At 52.1% G+C, this 19,293-nt stretch overlaps 1 protein-coding gene across 1 annotated transcript; it reads left to right on the top strand.

Moving 5' to 3' along the window:
* The first annotated feature begins 7,071 nt into the window (after nt 1-7,071).
* Ankk1 (ankyrin repeat and kinase domain containing 1) lies at nt 7,072-17,392 on the top strand. The gene is made up of 8 exons (XM_070038102.1): nt 7,072-7,256; nt 11,111-11,405; nt 12,135-12,286; nt 12,541-12,590; nt 12,955-13,110; nt 14,129-14,247; nt 14,885-14,921; nt 16,089-17,392. The coding sequence occupies exons 1-8, from the start codon at nt 7,072-7,074 to the stop codon at nt 17,390-17,392; spliced, it is 2,298 nt and encodes a 765-aa protein (XP_069894203.1).
* The last annotated feature ends 1,901 nt before the right edge of the window (nt 17,393-19,293 follow it).

Genomic DNA, 19,293 nt, shown 5'->3' on the forward strand with positions numbered 1-19,293 from the left:
CTTCATTCTTATTCTTATTCTTCCTCTCTCTCTGTCTCTCTGTCTCTCTTGCTCTCGCTCCCTCGCTCCCCCCCCCCCCGCCGTGATAATGCATCCTTTTTGTTTTGTTTTCTTTTGTGTTCTGTGGGTTGTGGGGCTTGAATTCTGGGCCTGGGTGTTGTCCCTGAGCTCTTCAACTCAAATCGAATGCTCTACCACTTGAGCCACAACAGCATTTCCAGTTTTCTGGTGATTCATTGGAGATGAGAGTCTTGCGGACTTTCCTGCCCAAGCTGGCTTTGAACTGCGATCCTCAGATCTCAGCCTCTTGAGTAGCTAGGATTACAGGTGAGAGCCCCTGGCACACAGGCGAGAGCCCCTGGCACCCAGCCAAGGTATTCTTTTCCATCAAAATGGAAGAAGCTGTGCCTCCCTCCACTGCCCTGGCATTCCATGAACCTGCAGAATACCAACACATGCATCTCTCAGGTATCTCCTGGGACTACTTAAGCCAATGATGCTATACTAGATTGGGGGGAGCAGAGACCCAAGGTGACCTTTTCATCCCTGGAGGACCTAACATTCTGAGCCTATGATGGGAGGGGCAGCCTTGGAGATCTCTGGAATGGCTTTAGGACCCTTCCGCTAGTGCCTGATATTAGGATGATGATGATGTCCAGCTCCCTTCTGTTTACCAAATGGTAGGCTCTCTTGCATACTTTGTGCTTTGCATTTCCAGACTTTGGGTTTTCCAAATTTTTATGCTCTGCTCCCATTGTAATTATAAACTCTGCCTTTAGGGCATCCATTTGCTCTGACATATTGCTGTGTATGGCCATGAGTAGCCACAAATCAGCTTATTTTCTCTGCCGGATATCCTACTTACTCACTCCGAAGTTTGGCCATCCATGAAATCTTAGGGCATAGTCACGATGCAGCTGAATCCATTGCCAGATTATAAGAAGGATGGCATTTTTAACGTTCCAATGAAGTATTTCCCATTTCCCCTAGCCCTGCTGGCCATAGTGCTTTAGGCCAAAAAATGACAGTGAATAATGGTTTCTGTTGATTGACTTACCACTGTGTGCCAAGCACTGGGATAGGGTTTTGGATGTGCTGGATACACACAAATGAGTGGGAGTCTTCTCTATCAGAGTACTAGTTAAGAAGCCGGAGGTGAAAACACTAGCGAATCACATATATGTCTGCGATACAGAGACAGTGTGTCTAGCCCAACAAGGGACACTGGGTTAGGAGACTGTGTTCTATTACCTTTCTTGTCACCTGTGTCAGTGCAGAGTTGCGGGGGAGGGCTGTGGAGGGAGGGAGGGAAGGAGGAGGAGACTGCTTGCTTCATGGTGGATGTGGTGAGAATGGGGCCAGAGACCAAGTCTAACCTTCCAAGTCAGCTCTCCAGTGACCTCCTTCCTCAAACTAGCCACTACCTCTGGTTTCCTTGGCAACCCCCGCCCCTTCCCTCCAATAGCACCACCAGTAGATGGAAAGACATGAGTGAAACCCAGGCAGCAACAAACGTAGGGGCAGGAAAATGTGCTCTGATTCCCTTTATTTTTTTCTTGTTTGAGTTCAACAAAAATATCTCCATAAGCTCCCTGCCAACACCCTTTCCATTCTCTGCTCACAGAATGGGATGTCTTTCTCCAGGCTAAGTAGGTTCCTGGGATCTTTTGTTTTTGTTTTTATTTTGGTCAGTTGTGGGGCTTGAGCTCTGGGCCTGGGCACTGTCCCTCAGCTCTTCAGCTCAAGGCGAGCGCTCTACCACTTGAGCCACAGCACCACTTCTAGCTTTTTTTCTGCTTATGTGGTGCTGAGGAATCGAACCCAGGGCCTCATGCATGCAAGGCAAGCACTCTACCACTGAGCCACCTTCACAGCCCCTAGATTCCTGTTTTTATCTCTTGTGAGCTTCAAAGCACAACCCCTTACCATGAATCTGGTTATTTGTCCCTATATCATCCAGTGCCACCAATTAATAATGCCCAGAGGCTCTTGTCTAAACCACTCTTGGCTCCTATGGAAGGCACCTGTACCAAGCATGGAAGGAGATTGGAGGATCATAGTCCAGTCCTAGGAACAAGCCTATCTGAACAAGCAACTAAAAAGCAGAAGGGCTATGGGTGTGACTCAAGTGGTGGAATGCTTGCCTAGCAAGAATGTAGCCCTGAGTTCAATCCCTCATGCTGCCCAAAAGAAGAATGGGATATAAATGGAATGATGTAATATGTCGCCTTGTCACATAGGCTTCGTTCAATCGCCATCAATGCCTAGAAACCTGTCCAAGTGTCTGTGTGTGTGTGTGTGTGTACAGTTGCTGAGAAGCAATATGGGAGACCATAGTGTCCCAACGTGTTCAGCCTGTCATGGGTCCCAGGTCATCTGAGCTGTCCCCACATTGTAGCATTTACAAACAAAACTGCATTCATGAACATTCATGTACATAAGTTCCTTCATTTCTCTGCATAGATTCTCCAGACAGTAGGTGCTAAAATTGTGCCCCCAATTGTACGTTAGTCTTATCAGAAACTGCCAAACTGTTTTCTACTGCCTATAGCCATATCTACTCCCCCCTGGCAGTGTGAAAGTGACCTGTTTTCTCTCCGACCTCATCAGCATTTGGTGCAAGCTCTACTTTTACATTTTTTGTAGCTGTTCTGATACATACATGGGATGCCTCATTGTGGGTTTAATTTGCACTTGCTTAATGGCTAATGATAGGGAACATCTTTTCATGAGTTGATTTGCCATCTGCAGGTGCTCTCCCGTGAAACATCTGTTTGTGTCTTGTCTCCATTTTCTAATTGGGCACTTGATGGGGATGTTTATCATTGTTTGAAGGCTTCTTTTTGTGGAGAGGGGGAGATGGTGTGGTGCTTGAACTGGGCCTCATACTCTACTTGTTTGCTCACGGCTGGGGCTCTACTTCTTGAACCATACCTTCTTTCCATACTTGCTTTCTGGCTGATTATTTTGGAGATTAGAGCCTCTTGGACTTTTCTGCCTGAGCTAACCTTGAACTTTGATCATCCAGATCTCAGCTTCCTATGATCATAGGGATCAGCCACTGGCCGATTGTAGGGCTTGAACTCAGAGCCGAGGTGCTATCCCTGGGCTCTTTTTTCCCAAAGTTAGTGCTCCATCACTTCAAGCCACAGCTCCACTTCTGGGTTTTGAGTGGTTAGTTGGATTTAAGAGCATCTTGGGGCCTTTTCTGCCCAGGTTGGCTTCAAACCACAATCCTCAGACCTCAGTCTCCTGAGTAGCTAGGATTACAGGCATGAGCCAGCAGTGCCTGGCTGAAATTTCTTTACATACACTAGAAACTAACACTTCCTGAATATGTGGTTTGCAAATATTTTCTCCTTTCCCATCCATAGTTTATTCTTTATCATCACCGTAAGGCCTTCCACAGAGTGAAAGCCTTTAATTTTGAAGAAGTCCAACTCAATAACTCTTCATGTTATAGGTTGTACTTGCACTATTAAGTTGACGAGCTTCCAAGCTAATTAAAAATAGTTTCCCCTAAAAGTCTTATATAAGTCCATGATCCATTTGGAGTTTTATATAAGAGGTGGAACTTGAAGAGTGGGTTCGTTTTTTGGCCTATATTCATTTAGGTGCGTTTTGAAAGGTCGTAGTCCTGGCAGCAAACTTCTGAAAAATACATTACTGATATAATCCCATTTTGTGGATAGAAAAACCCCAAAGACATCTGGGAAAATGGCCCAGACCCCAAAACTTCTCAGTCAAGCACTGCCCAGGACTGAACACCAGGCTCCTGACTCACGCTCTTCCCTTGCATTTTACCACTGCTCATATTGCCCTGCTCCCTTCCTTTCTCTCTGCTTCCTGCTTCCTGGGCAGAGGCTCCAACTTCCTGTACACATGCCTTTGGGCTGCACAGCCTCTGCATAGAAGCTACCATAGGTTTGGAGCCTGCCAGAAACCTGTCCCAGGTGGAGAATGAGGACAGTTGGGGGGCGGGGGGGAGGGAATGTCCCTGTAAGCAAATAGCTTGTCGTTCTGGTTTGGAGAAAGGCTCCAATTGGATTTCAGCATCCTCCGAGAATTCTAGAAGTACTCAGCCAGCTAGATCCCAAGTCTGAAAAATCTCAAGTTCTCCAAAACAGACAGACACACAGACACCCAGGCATGTATCCATGCACACACACACACACACACACACACACACACACACACACACACACACACACACACACACATTCACTTAATCCAAATCCAGAAAATTTCTATCCTCACTCTGTCAAAAGAACATGCATTGGTAACGGTCGGCAAGATAGACTTCCAGGGCAAACCTTTGTTCTGGTGGACATGCGCACAGTGGACCAAACCCATCTCAGGCCCCTCCTCTCACTGACAAGTCAGCCTCACAGTGGGAGCCGCTCTGCCGGACCCCTCCAGCTCTCTCCTCCCTTCCCTCTTGCTGATGACTTCCCAAGGGGCCAGGAACCCAAACTTCAGGCTCTCAGACCCCTGGAAAGTCAGCGTTCTCCGGGTTGGCCTCACTCCCTCTCAAGTCGCCCAGCTTTCCCAGTTTCTTCCAGGGAGACTCGGAGTTCTTTATCTCTAGGACCTTCTACTCAGGACTTCCCCTCCCTTCTCCTAGACTGGATCCAAAGGCTCCTACATTCTTGTGCTGGCCCATGTTAGATAAAAAGGGAGCACAAGCCAAAGTCTGGATGTGTCTCAAGCCTCTGGTGGTTGCTCTAGGTAAATGCTTTCGTGTTTCTGTTTTACCTGAGACTTCAAAAGTCCCAGCAGTGCTTCAACCCATGATTTGCTTGTTCTAACAGGTAGACAGAATTCACACCCTGGCTCCAGCCTGTCCCTGAATCTCCACCCAGGGTCAAAACACAGAGGTATTTTGTTTGGGATCCATCCAGGCAGCCTGCCCTGAGCCCTGGCATCCCTTCTCCTGGGGTGGCACTTCCTTCCCTGTTCCTGTTACCACTGGCATACAGCTCCCACTTCCTGCTCTCCCTGGAGAAACATTGCAGGTGTACCTGGGCCAGGACACTGGATGGGCTGGCTCAGGTGGTCTACACTCGCTGCTCCCTCCCTGGTCTCAGCAGACCTTGATACAGGACAGAGACCTCAGACTCTCTGGGGCTGCCTAGAGCTTTCTCCATCTCTGTGATCACCCACACAGCAGGAAGTGACCCCTTGTTCTCCCAGACTTGTCAGGGAGGCTGGCGGGTTGAACTTACTGCTCCAGAGACAATACGTTCTATAGACAGAGCAAGCTGAGGCCCTCTCTCCGACATTGCTGTTGGAGTCAGTGTCCTGCTCCGCATGCAAGTCCCAATCCTCTACCCTCTCTGAAAGAGCCTGACTCTCTTTACCCTTTTGCCCATATTCTTTTATCGTTTTTATTTCATTTTTTTTGAAGCAGACTGAGCAAGTGTATTTGAAAGTTAAAGAAAAGCAGGGAAAGACTTGTCAAAGAAAGTGGCTCCAAAGAGGAGACCTAAAAATAAAAAGTAGGTTCTCACTATGTCGCTTAACTATGATGTCTCGAACTCCCTGAGAGCCGGGCTTACAGGCATGCACCACTTGACCTCACTGTCAGTATGTTGTTAAAAGGCTTTCCCTTGCCTCTCCCTATCCTTTACAGCCCATTTCCACTAGAGGGTTTGAACATCAGCTACCCCTAAACTAGTTATATGTCACTGATGGGTTAACTGTCTTAGCGCCCAGATCTTGTCTCTATAAATGGAGAGATAAAGACCTCATAATATTGGTGTGTGATTAAACAAGAAATTATCCATAAACCATGTGTAGTAGGTAAACAAGCTATTGATCCCAGAACAATAGTGGCCATGGTCAGTCCCCAGGGCCAACATCTCCGAGCCCATCTTCCGTCTTTAATCGATTTGCCAGGATTCACCCTAAGATGTTATGTGTACTAGCTCTTCCTACTATGAGTTCCTGTTGATGTGTTATGTCTGCACTGTCCCTTGGGAGACTGGTGACTTGGTGACACACTTTAGGGGTCCTCTAGGTTTGAACCCAAGGCCGGGTATTCGTTCCTCTGGTAGATGGGTTCTTCAAGTGGAACTCGGTGGCTGTGGAGATGTCTGTAGACTTCCCTGCTCAGCTGTAGGAGAGAGCTAGTTAAGCCTGTCCACCCCACCAGAGATTCCTCAGCAGCATGAATCCAATGTAAGAGTGAGGGAAGGGGTAGGGCGGAGAACAATGTGAGAATGTGGAAAGGGCTGACACCATCAAGACATATTGTGTCCATAAACTGCATTCATCATCACTTCCCAGGGTCCTGTTTAGTGACTGCTGGCAACTCCTTTGTACAACTACTTAAAGACAAATTTTAAGGCTCTACAAGGACATTCCTCCCTCACCTTCCCCCCTTCCCCCTCAACTCTCTGCTCTGAGCTCTCAGGCCAGATTCCTGGCCACCCACCACTGTTTTGAAGTCCTCTTAACACATGAAGCCATCCCTGGGGCCTCCTCTCTGGCATGAAGCCACCCCTGATAACAGGGCCAGGAAACCCCCCTCCCCCAGGTCCACACCTTGGCTTGGACCCCAGAGAGCAACACCAGGAAGGGGAGTTCTGTCTCCCCTCCCTACTCCCCTCCTGCTGACCCTCATGGCTAGCCTGGAGAGCAGCAAGTCTACTAGTAAACAAACAAGCAAACACATCCCTGTGACAGAAGTTTGAACCCCATACTTGCTGGGGGGATGAGCTTCTGATTGCCAGATGGGTCCTTGCTCTCCTCCCTCCCCTCAACGCAAGGACAGACACTGGCTCCTCAGTTCCTCCCCAGTTCAAGAGTTAATCATCAAAGGCGGAGCTTGAGGGGAAGGCACTGAGTAGTCAACTCCCCTAACCCTTCCCCAAGCCTCAGGCTCAGGGCTGGGCTTTGCCTGCCTGGGCTGGTCTGAATGGCACTCTTGAGTGGAGGAGGAGGGAAGACCAGTTCATTCACCATCCCCACCCTCCCAGAACCTGAGGAGCAGGAAGCCACGGCACCTCAGGAGTCCCAGGCTGCAGGCCTCGCAGGCCAGGCACAGGCCAAAGCGGCCTGGGGGACCCCATGGCCGCCAATGCCATGGAACAGCGGCTAGGCAGCCTTCTGGTCTTCACGCGAGATGATTTCGAGGATGACTGGCATCGAGTAGCCAGCGGTGGCTTCGGCCAGGTGTTCCAGGCAAGGCACAAGCGCTGGAGAACCCAGTATGCCATCAAATGCTCCCCGTGCGTCCAGCACGATGCCAGCAGGTACCCGCTACCCTCCCCCCTCCTGCTTCAGAGGAGAAACTGAGGCCAGATTGCGCTTTGGGCCCAGGGAGGGGTGGACTGGGTCTGAGAGGGAGGGCCGTCCCTGGCCAGTGTCCTGAGCTTCCCAGGCTTGGCCTTGTCTTCCTCTGTATATGAAATACACCAGACGTGCAATGCCTGTTTGTGAAACCAACCGAGGTCAAAGGTGAATGGGAACCACCCTCCCCCCCAAAGTCTTTGACCTCATAAACTTGTCCTGCCTCTTTCCCTGGGGTGTAGTGACACGGATGCTGGCTGTCCCCTTACCGCCTCTTTGTCCCCACCCCAGCCTCTCAGGCCAGGTGCTGAGCTTCCTGAGAGGTGTGGCAATTTGCTCAGTGACCTGTAAGGAGCTACCTTGTCTTTTCCCCAAGTGCACACTGGTTTGCTATTGGCTGAGAAGGTTTGGGGGGTGCAGTCTCCCCAGGGTGCTGGCCTCCTAGCTTGGCCAGGCCTTTACTGGCTCTCCAGTAGCTCCTATTAGAATGTCAAATCAGAAATACTCTGATGTCCCATCCTTTATTGTCTTAGGCTAGCATTATGGGTACTTGGATTAAGGGTACCACACACACACACACACACACACACACACACACACACACACACACACACACACACACACACACACACACGGGCATGCTTTTCTTTTTCTCTTCCGGCCTTCCCTGTTCTGTTCCCATTCATCACTGCTGTACTACTGAGATGGGTTCTGGTTTCTTTCCTGGTGGTTTTCATGCCCCAGCTGTATTGTAAGCTCCCTTAGAGCCAGGAAGGAGACACTTGGAATATTAAATCCAAGCAGGAAAGCCACATCTTCCTCCCCAGCCTCCTGAGATATCAAGGGTTGATTGGCACCTGACTTGGATATTCTTTGACATGTTCTCTGCTGGCACCATAAAAACTCTCCAAACACCACCTCAGCCAGTCCTTTTGTTCCTGGAGAGCCTCAACCACCCCTCCCCGCCATGGAGAATGGCAAACAGAGACAGACTAAGGTTAACCCCCAGCCACTCAACATCCACCTGCTGGCTTTAGAATAGGATTAGATCCTTCTAAGATTTGCAGAAACAAAAAGAGACTGATGGTGCTTGACACATGGGCACATTAGACAAGGGTGCTAGCTCCCGCTGTAATTCCTTCCTGAGGGCTGGAAATTAGCTGGTGGGAAAGGGTAAGGGAGTTCATGGTGAGTAAGGCCTTCTATGTACAAAGCACGAGGCTAGAATTCCTTTACTAGATCTTCCATCCCTTTACTCATGCAGTAGAACGCTTATTGTTTCCCTACTATGCTTCAGTCACTGAACGGAACCCTGGGAGGCAATGAATGATGAAGATAGGCCCTGCTTCCCCAGTGTTTGTATCCTGGGGGAAAAACACATTACCCAAGCAACTAACCCCAACTAAGTGTGTTACTACGAGATGGGTAAGAACGCCTAGAGGTTGATGTGGGGCCATAAACCCAGGAGAGCTCATTAATCCAGAGTCTTGCCTGGGTCACCAAAGGCTTCCCAGAAAAAAGGCTTCCCAGAGAAAAGTCACACGTTATAGCTGCAGTGGGAAGAGTTGTTTTTTTTTGTTTGTTTGTTTGTTTTGGGTCTGGTCGTGGGGCCTGAACTCTGGGCCTGGGCGCTATCCCTCAGCTCTTCAGCTCAAGGCTAGTGCTCTACCACTTGAGCCACAGCGCCACTTCCGGCTTTTTTCATTTTGCTTTATGTGGTGCTGAGGAATCAAACCCAGGGCCTCAGGCATGCAAGGCAAGCGCTCTACCACTGAGCCATCTTCCCAGCTCCGGGAAGAGTTGTTATGGGGAAGAGTCCACCACTCAGAGACAGCCTCATGTAAAAAGATTACTTTATTGGGGAAGTGGAGAGCTGACCGGCCAGGGTTGCAGCACAGACTCGGGAGCTGCAACTGCAACCCCAAGCAGCCCACAAGTTAGGGTTTTTAAAGGCAAAAATCCATGTGGTCAAGCCCGGCCACATGCAGGTGGCCAATGGGATTGTAACACACCCATAAAGATTGCATATTTATGTCAGTGGCCAATGGGGTTACAATCCATCTCGTAGTATCTGTTTGAACTAACCTATCATTCTGGTTTGAATTGGCCCACGAAAAACAGGAGGATAGTCTTACTCCTGGGGGTAGAGATAAGGCTGCTCCTTCGTGGAGGGGTGAGGGTGGCTGGGCCATTCTACTATTGTTAACCAAACAGGGCTGCAGATCTTATTTGGGCTAATGATAACCAAACCAGGCTGAGATCCTGTCTGGGCTATTCAGATCCTGTCTGGGCTATTGATAACCAAACAGGACTCAGATCTCACAACCTCATCACAACAATCAGCAGGGCTTTCCTCATTTCCTGGGGTCTCAACAAACAGCATATTTCCTGACCCTGGGATCTTGTGAGAAACCAGTATTTTGATTCTCAGGGGTAGGGGAGGAAACTCCTGATAAATTCAAAATGGAGTTAGTTTTGTCTCCCTCCCATCCCCAACAGAGTGAGTGTGAGTAATGGAGGCCAGAAGGAGAGCGTGTTCTAGGAGCAGGCCACAGAGGGTACACAGGAAGTGTAGCAGGAAGTCAGGGAAGCAGAAGGGTGGGGAAGAGCCTCTTTGGCTGGAGCTGAGAGTGATGGGGACAGTAAATTAGTCAGCTCTGCCGCCTGGGGAGTGGACAGAGGCACAGAGTGGACGCTGGCTCTGTTAGGAGAATCCCCTGCTCAGATGCAGGAGAGCTGGCTGGTGACTATTCCTGGAGACTGAGGAGGCCTTGGAAGAAAGTTCCAGTACTATCAGCCTGCAGAACCATCTCAGCTTTTTGTTTTGTTTTGTTTTGTGTTTGGTCAGTCTTGAACTCTCGGTCTGGGCGCTGTCCCTGAGCTATTCAGTTCAAGGCTAGTGCTCTACCACTTGAGCCACAGCGCCACTTCTGGTTTTCTGGTGGTTCATTGGAGAGAAGACTCTCACAGACTTTCCTGCCCAGTCTGGCTTTGAACTGCGATCCTCAGATCTCAGCCTCCTGAGTAACTAGGATTACAGGCGTGAGCCACCGGTGCCCAGTCCCATCCCAGTTTTTAACACCATCATTTCTTCCTAATCCCCATCTCCACCATCAGCAAACAGTCTATCGTGCAATGCATGGCAATGTGCTGGGGTGAGTACACAGATCACTAACTACCCCTTGTGCATAAAACAGAAGGCCCCGTAGCCATGAATAACAAAGTAGAGAACCTAGACTCTGGCCCCTTGTGCTGTGTGGCCCAAAGAAAGAGGAGGAAGGAGCCAGAAGAAGGAGAAAGTAAAAAGTGACAGCATGAAAATGTATCCTAAAAGAACATTCTAAAACTGTTAACAGAGGCCAACTCCACAAGGCTGGATTTGTGGTGATTTAACTTCTTTTTTAAACAGCTCTCGATATTCCTTAGGCATTCTACAAGGTATGTGTATTGCTTTCATAAGCAAAATGGCAATCAATGATATTTTAAAACAGAAGCGTAAGGCAGAATATTGGTCCTCTGGGGGCTTGAAATCTGCTGGGGGAGATAAACAAGTAAACAAGCACTCGGGATAAATGGCAGGCTGTGGCACAGTGCTTTGCATGACTTGCTCTGCAGAATGCACTTGCTCCTAAGTCTGCAAACGCCTCACTTCCTATCTTGTGGCTTCCTGACACTGAGCTTTCATGCAAGCTGTGCACATGTCTAGGTTTCTCTGGGTCTCCTCTGCTTGGCATCAGGCTGTGTTTGTGTGTTCTGCTGATTGCTCTAGTAATTGACGGCTTATCCTCTTCCATCTCTCACTCCTCACTCTCGGTAGCTCTGATGTGAATTGCCTCATTGAAGAAGCCGCCAAAATGGAGAAGGTCAAGTTTCAACACATCGTATCCATCTATGGGGTGTGCAGACAGCCCTTGGGCATTGTAATGGAGTTCATGGCCAACGGCTCCCTGGAGAAGATGCTGCCTGCCCACAGGCTTGGCTGGCAGCTCAAATTCCGCATCATCCATGAGACCAGCTTGGCCATGAACTTCCTCCACAGTATTAAACCACCGCTGCTCCACCTGGACCTCAAGCCGGGCAACATCCTGTTAGACAACAACATGCACGTCAAGGTGAGGACTCTAGCCAACCTCCTGCCTCTCCTCTTTGTTTTGTGTCAGTCCTGGGGCTTGAACTCAGGGCCCGGATGCTTTCCCTGAGCTTTAGTGCTGTAGCAATCTACCCCTTTTTGGGTGGTTACATGGAGATAAGAGGTTCATGGATTTGAGGCCTGGGCTGGCTTTGAACCATCAACTACAAGAACATGCATACTCATTTCTACCCTAGAACATTTGCATGTGCTCTTTGCCCCTTTCCCTCTCTTTATCTAAATAAAGTTCTAATCAGCTTTTAGTTCTCCAATTAACCATCATGACCCTGGAGAGGCCATTTCTGAACTATCCCAACAGGCTACCAACTGTGTACATTCTGCCTCTCTTCATTTTACTATCCCCAGTTGCAGGCATAATAACCCTTTGTGAAATATGTGTACACCCTATCTGAGGCCCTTATATAGGTACAGACTGTGGTGCTGGATCCCACCCCTCTGTACATCAATGAATGGCCAGTTGGTGAATGAGTGATCCAGTGGTTGGAAATGGAGAAGAACATAGGTGCTGTAATGTTTCAGGGCCTATGCAGGTAGGAAGAACAGAGCTCATGGAAGTTGAATCCAAGTGGCAGAGCCGGGAGACAGTGTAGAAGGAATCTATTACACTATTCTGCAATAACATCTACTGATAGCCAACAGTGTCTTCTGTGGCTAGGACTCTTCTACATGCCCATCCCTGCCTCTCTCCCAGATATCTGACTTTGGCCTATCCAAGTGGATGGAACAGTCGACCCGGATGCAGTACATCGAGAGGTCAGCTCTGCGGGGCACGCTCAGCTACATCCCGCCTGAGATGATCCTGGACAGTAACCAGGCCCCGGGGCCCAAATATGATGTGTACAGGTGAGAGGAATCCACTTCATGGCATACCCTGCCAATTAGTGGGTATGGCCAACAGAGGGGACATGACTGAGGTGAGACCCGACCTCTCCCTCCCGTGTGGAAGGGACTCCTACTGGAGAGAATTTGCCTGGGATTTGATAGACCCAGATTCTGTGTGTGTGTGTGTGTGTGTGTGTGTGTGTGTGTGGCAGGGGGAGGGGGCGTTGGCTGGGGATATCTGACAAGGCTCTCAGGGAGCGTTTTCCCCATTGCAGCTTTGGGATTGTCATCTGGGAGCTCCTCACACAGAAGAAACCATACGAAGGTAGCAGAGGGCTGTAGCTTTCCATGGGTGGGGCAGGGGCGGATGGGGACCCCTCCCACAGGGTCCTGGAAGGGGTTGTGGAGGCTGAGGTCGGTGAGGGATGGAGAAGCCACAGGTCTGTGCTGGGGAAGGGAAGCTCTTCAGGGATTCTTTGCCTCACCCTCCCTCCTCCTGTCCTGCCTGCCATTCATTCCCACAAGTCACCCTAGACGTTTTGCTATGGCTCTAATACCCTAGAGACCCAGATCAGAGCCTAAAATGGCTCCACAATCTAGCTCTCCTCGAGCACTCAGCCCCCACCCTCCTGCCCAACCCCTCTGCCCCTGCCTCCCAGCACCTACCCAGCCCAGACCCCCTCTCGCAGGGCTCAACATGATGGCCATCATCATCCGTGTGGGCACGGGCATGCGGCCCACCTTGCAGCCTGTCTCTGATGAGTGGCCAGGCGAGGCCCAGCAGATGGCAGACCTGATGAGGCGCTGCTGGGACCAGGACCCCAAGAAGAGGCCATGCTTCCAAGGTCTTCATCCCTGGGGGCCTGGGCAGGGGGGAGGGGACAGGAAGGAGAAGACCGGGCCTCAAGCCACTCCTGAGAGCTACGCAGTCTCCTGCAGCTCTAGAGATTGGCAAGCCATGGGTCTCTGCATGACAGGGACAGCAGGAGGGCACTGGAACCGGGCAGTGGGGGACAGGGCTGACCTGTGTGTGCCCAGGTGTGTGAGTCTACAGGAGGTGGTGTAGAAAGTGCTCACTCTCAGCCTGCCTTTGATGCTGAGCTCTGCAGCCAGCCCTGAACAAATCCCAGAACATGAGGTCACAGGCTTGAAGGGACAGTGACATTATCAGGTCCTTTAGGGACTATGAAGAAATACACATACAGAGCACATACGTAGACACATTCCATAGGGACACACATGCAATGCACACACATACCATGCACCTACACACACCACATGTGCATACTATATGCACACTGTGCACACACCACACACATATAACACACACTATCCTTTACATATACACAGACATGCCACACACACATACACCATACATATACACACCACACGTGCATACCATAGACACACCAGGCACACACCACACACAAATCCTAATACACACATTATACACCCCCCTCCACATATACAGCATACATGTATACACCCATGCACATCCACACACACACAGCACATACACGCACAAGATCTTAGAGCTACTGTGGCCCTGTCTCCTTGTTCTATGAAAAAGGACTATGACCCTCAGAGGGTCAGTAACTGTGGCCACTGTGCCCTGACAAGTCCAGGCTTGCTTGGGGGGGAGAGTGTATACCTGAGCCTGCAAACGGGCTGTAGAGGGACACGGGGAACACAAATATGAGGATAGAACCATGGGCAAATTTGCAACCTCCTCTCTCTCTCTCTCTCTCTCTCCTCTCTCTCTCTCTCTCTCTCTCTCTCTCTCTCTCTCTCTCTCTCTCTCTCTCTCTCTCTCTCTTCTCTCTGTCTCTCTCTGTCTCTCTCTGTCTCTCTCTTGTGGAGCAGATATCACCATTGAGACAGATATGCTTCTGTCCCTGCTCCCGAGCCCCGTGGCAGAACTGGAGAGTGAGGCCCTGGCTCGGAAGGTGTCCTGCAAACCATCACTGCAACGGGCCAGACAGGTGGGTGTGGCAGGCTGGGCTGACGTGTGTGTGTGTGTGTGTGTGTGTGTGTGTGTGTGTGTGTGTGTGTGTGTGTGTGTGTGTGTGTGTGTGTGCAGGCTGTGTTGTTCACGATGCTGCTGGAGTGGGGCGGCAGTCAGGGAGAGCCAGCCTCCATGTGCCAGGGAGGTCAGCGGGATCGTAAATTGGGGGGGGCAGTGTCTCCCCATCTGCCCAGAGTGTGCTGTAAGAACCTGGGGCGCCACCGCTTAGGGCCCCTGGGAAGAGCCAAGCATCTCTGGTGCGTGGGGTCCTGCCTCAGCTGCCCCCGTGTCCTCTGCAGTCCTGACCCTGTCTGGGGCCTCCTGGCTGAGCTCCTTTCTCTCTGTCTCTTGTGGGGCAGAGATCGCCATTGAGACAGGTAGCTTCCATCTCAACATGCGGGGGGGGGGGGACACGCGGCCCCCAAGCAAAGGCCGAGCCCCAGGGCCACCTCCCGCTTTGGGTCTCTCCCACTCAGCATTTCCCTCCAGGCATGGGAGCAATGACATATGAGGAGGGTCTCCCCAGGTCAGAGTTGGGGTGTGAGTCTGGAGTGGGGTGGCGGGGAGGACGGGGGTGGGAGGGACAGCACTGATCTGCCTTTAATCCACACCAGGTCAGTGGAGAAGTCAGCCCGGAGCTAACAGACAACGGTGAGTCCAAGGTGCTGCACTGGGAACTGAGAATTCACAGTGGAGAGGAGGAAGTGGAGTCCAACTGCAGGCCTTCCTCCACGCCTTCCCTGGCTCTCCCGCCTTGGGGCAGCGTGGATCTTTCTCAAACCTCAGCTGACTAGTTCGATAGGTCGATAGATAGATAGATGGATAGATGATAGATAGATAGATAGATAGATAGATAGATAGATAGATAGATAGATAGATAGATAGATAGATAGATAGATAGAGGCAAAGAGACAGATTGACTGACCCTTGGGGTCCTGCCTCCACTTCTCTTCCTATCCATGTCCTTGAAAGAACAGATTCCCTAGATCTTGACCTAAGAGGTCCAGCATGGATTCTCAATTACTTAGAAAATGATAAAAACCCCACAATGCCTGTGGCTCATCCTAGACAACTCTCATCAGAATCTGTGGGGGGCGGGTCAGGTGCTGTCTTTAATTCATTCTGGTACCTCATCACTGGGTGGAGCAGAAGAGAGGCCTGGAGGCCTTAGGGGAGAGTTCAGATCCTAGATTGACCATCCATGAATGTATTTCTGACTTGCATTGACTTCCCTCCTCTGTAAGGCCTCACACTGGGACAAAGAGCCTGCACTGTTCATTTTCCCTTTCCTGAGCCAGATGTGGCTGCACAAAGAGGCAGAGAACTGGCTGAGGTTATGGATAGCTCAAGGGTCAATGAAGATTCACACCCAAACCTCCTGCATCCCTCCCCACTGGGCAGCAGGCTCAGTGCTCCAAGAGAAGGGAGCCAGACCTCTAATAGTCCAATGTATTCCATCCATAATGCCCAGAGGGCCATTGCCCACGCCCCTCTCCTCTCTGATTCTGCCCAGCCCCTTCAGGAGGCAGGGGAATGGCCGAGGAGAAGATCAGGGGGAAGAGGAGGTTCTTTTTTTTTTGGTCCAGTCGTGGGGCCTGAACTGTGGGTCTGGGCGCTGTCCCTCAGCTCTTCAGCTCAAGTCTAGCACTCTACCACTTGAGCCACAGCGCCACTTCCCACTTTTTTTCTTTTTGCTTATGTGGTGCTGAGGAATGGAACCCAGGGCCTCAGGCATGCAAGGCAAGCGCTCTACCACTGAGCCACCTTCCCAGCCCCGAGAGGAGGTTCTTGTTTTCAACCCATCTTCCTTCCCCGCAGACTCGGGAGACTACTTGAGGCAGGTCCTGCAGTTCTCCGACAGCGAGAGCTTGGTCCCCAGTGATGAGGAACTGCACGTGTATGAGAACAAGGTGACTCCTCTCCACTTCCTGGTGGCCCAGGGCAGCATGGAGCAAGTGAAACTGCTGCTGGCCCACGAGGTGGACGTGGACTGCCAGACGGCCTCTGGCTATACCCCTCTCCTCATCGCCGCCCAGGACCAGCAGCCTGACCTGTGCGCTCTGCTCCTGGCGCACGGTGCAGACGCCAACCTGGCCGATGAGGACGGCTGGGCCCCGTTGCACTTTGCGGCCCAGAATGGGGACGACCGTACTGCCCGCTTGCTTCTGGATCACGGGGCCCTTGTGGATGCCCAGGAGCACGAGGGCTGGACTCCACTCCACCTGGCCGTGCAGAACAACTTTGAGAACGTGGCCCGGCTCCTCGTCTCCCGCCAAGCGGACCCCAATAAGCAGGAGGCTGAGGGCAAGACGCCCCTCCACGTGGCGGCCTACTTTGGCCACGTCAGCCTGGTCAAGTTGCTGACCGGCCAGGGGGCGGAGCTGGATGTTGGGCAGCGGAACCTGAGGACTCCGTTGCATCTGGCTGTGGAGCGGGGCAAAGTGAGGGCCATCCAATTCCTGTTGAAAAGTGGGGCGACCCTCGATGCCCTTGACCAGAGCGGCTACAGCCCACTGCACGTGGCTGCTGCCAGGGGCAAGTATCTGATCTGCAAGATGCTCCTCAGGTACGGGGCGAACCTCGAACTGCCCACGCAGCAGGGCTGGACGCCCCTTCACCTAGCCACGTACAAAGGCCACCTGGAGATCATCCACCTGCTGCTGGGGAGTCAGGCAGACGTGGATGCGCCTGGAAGCATGGCGTGGACCCCTTTGCACCTGGCAGCCCGCCACGGGGAGGAGGTGGTGGTCTTGGCACTGCTGCGGGGTGGGGCTGACCCCAATGCTGCCGAGCGGGCAGGCTGGACTCCCCTCCACCTGGCGGTGCAGCGGGGTGCCTTCCTGAGTGTCCTCCACCTCTTAGAGCACCATGCAGACATCCACGCTCGCAACAAGGTGGGCTGGACACCTGCGCACCTGGCTGCTCTAAAAGGCAACACAGCCATCCTCAAAGTACTGGTCAAGGCCGGCGCCCTGCTAGACGTCCAGGATGGAGTGGGCTGTACGCCCTGGCAGCTGGCTCTGAGGAGCCAGAACCAGGGGATCGTGGCCTTCCTGGAAGGCAAGGAGCCCTCGCTGGCCATTCTGGGTGGTGCAGAGCCGGAAGCGCACACCGAAGTGTAGATGCACGGGGGCTCCTTGCCTAGAAGGGACGGGCCCGGTGGAACGACACTTGACCTCTGAGAGGACCCTTTCCCACTGCCCATTAGCCTTGAGAGGAAGCGAGAACCTGGTATCCCGGGTGACGGGGAGGGAGAGAGGAAGCACTGGAGCTGTAACTGGGAATAGGGCCCCCAGTTTCCAGCATCTGTTCCACGGGACCTTGGGCCCCGTCACCCTCTGTCCATGGACTTGAGACTTCACCTTGACCACCTGCAGCCCAGTTCACAAGCCCTGGCATCCCAGGAAAGCCACTCCCACATGGAGAAAGGTCCGGGGGTGAGGGAAATGCTTTCTCCAGCTCAGGTCTGTACGTTTGGCACCTCATCCAGAGCTAGGACCGGAGAGCCAGACTCACCTGCTTTGATCAGGGAGCAGAGGCTCCAAGCTCAGAGGAAATGTCGACTCCCTGTGAAACCTCAGCCATGTCCTTGTCACCATTCCTAGAGTCTCCTACACAGTCTCCTGGGGGTAGAGGGAGGGTGTGCCCCAACTGTAGATGAGTGATGCGGAATACCAGGTCTCTGGTCCCCAACTCCATCCTTCTTGGTGTCCAGTTATGCAACCAGGTTCCCAACCCTGGATTCAATAAAGCTGTGGATTGGAACCTTTCCACAAGAAATGGGTTGTGGACCTCTAAGACATCTATAGGAGCCAGCAGGGTTAGGATGGTGGTGTGTGTGTGTGTGTGTGTGTGTGTGTGTGTGTGTGTGTGTGTGTGTGTGTGTGACACACAAGCATGAGGCCCTGAGGGGAGGAGGCCGGACTGGGGCGGGATGGTAATGAGAAGAGTGGGTTGAGGGTGTTTGGCGAGGAGCTGCCCAGCTGGAGACTTCCTTTCTTCACACACAGAGCATGGCTCCTCCCATGACCGCACATGGCCATCCGCTGCTGGCTGGGCACGGCCTGGTGGTGGTGGGCAGGTTGGGGGAGGCATGGGGCTGGTCACGCTCACTGGGTGTGTTGGGTGTCCTGGCTCAGCGACCATTGGGTTTTCAGAAAGTAGATGGTCATTCAGAAGCCATAGGGAGGCCCAGGGCCTGGAGGGGGGAGGGTGTCTCCTCCCACCCCCTTCCCCAGCTCTCCACACCGCACCAGCAGTCTCTCCAGATCAAGGCTGGTTTACAACTGTCAGACAGAGACCGCCTTGACTGCCAGCCAGCAGCTCTGGATCCATTGGAAGACTCTCCTTCATGGGATGCTCTCCATGCCCACGCTGGGCACCCCTCCCCGGCCCATCCTTCCCCTAACTGGTATCAGCATGGGGTGAGAAACGCCTACCCTTTACCTCAACCAACCTCAAAGCCAGAATCCCCAGCGTTGGATTTTGGTGGGATCACCAGGAGCGAGTCCCAAGTGATTCTGAAGAGCCAGCAGGGCTGGAAATGGCCACCAGGGGGCAGCCTGTAGCTCTTCCTTAGCAGAACCAGGAAGACAGACACTGGCCAGCAGCACAGGGTGGAGGGAGAGGGGGTATTTTTCTCTTCTGGGTGGCTAAGTGGGGGAGGGAGAGTCTCATGATGGTCTTCACCATTGCGTGACCTGCCTGCCATCTCTCTGGTTCTGTCCTTCCTCATCAGCATCACCCCCTCCATCCTTACCCCCTTCCACACAGAGCTTCCTTCCCCCAATCCAGCCCTCCTCAAGGACATCGCAGGATCCTGGGAAACAGCATCCTCTGGCTGCATGTTCCTAAGGATGCAAACTGCCCGGGTGTTGGGACAGGGAGTCTGTGAGTGGAACTGGCCCAGACAGGCAGGGCAGTTGTGCGAGGCTTGGCAAATAAGCAAATGCCTGTGACCCTCTTCTCAGAAGGGAGGCTAGCTCACCGTGGTCCACAGAGACCTAGGATTTATGGATAAATC

This window comes from Dipodomys merriami, unplaced genomic scaffold (assembly GCF_024711535.1).
Source record: "Dipodomys merriami isolate MVZ:Mamm:240054 unplaced genomic scaffold, mDipMer1.0.p SCAF_29, whole genome shotgun sequence".
Taxonomy (NCBI): Eukaryota; Metazoa; Chordata; class Mammalia; order Rodentia; family Heteromyidae; genus Dipodomys; species Dipodomys merriami.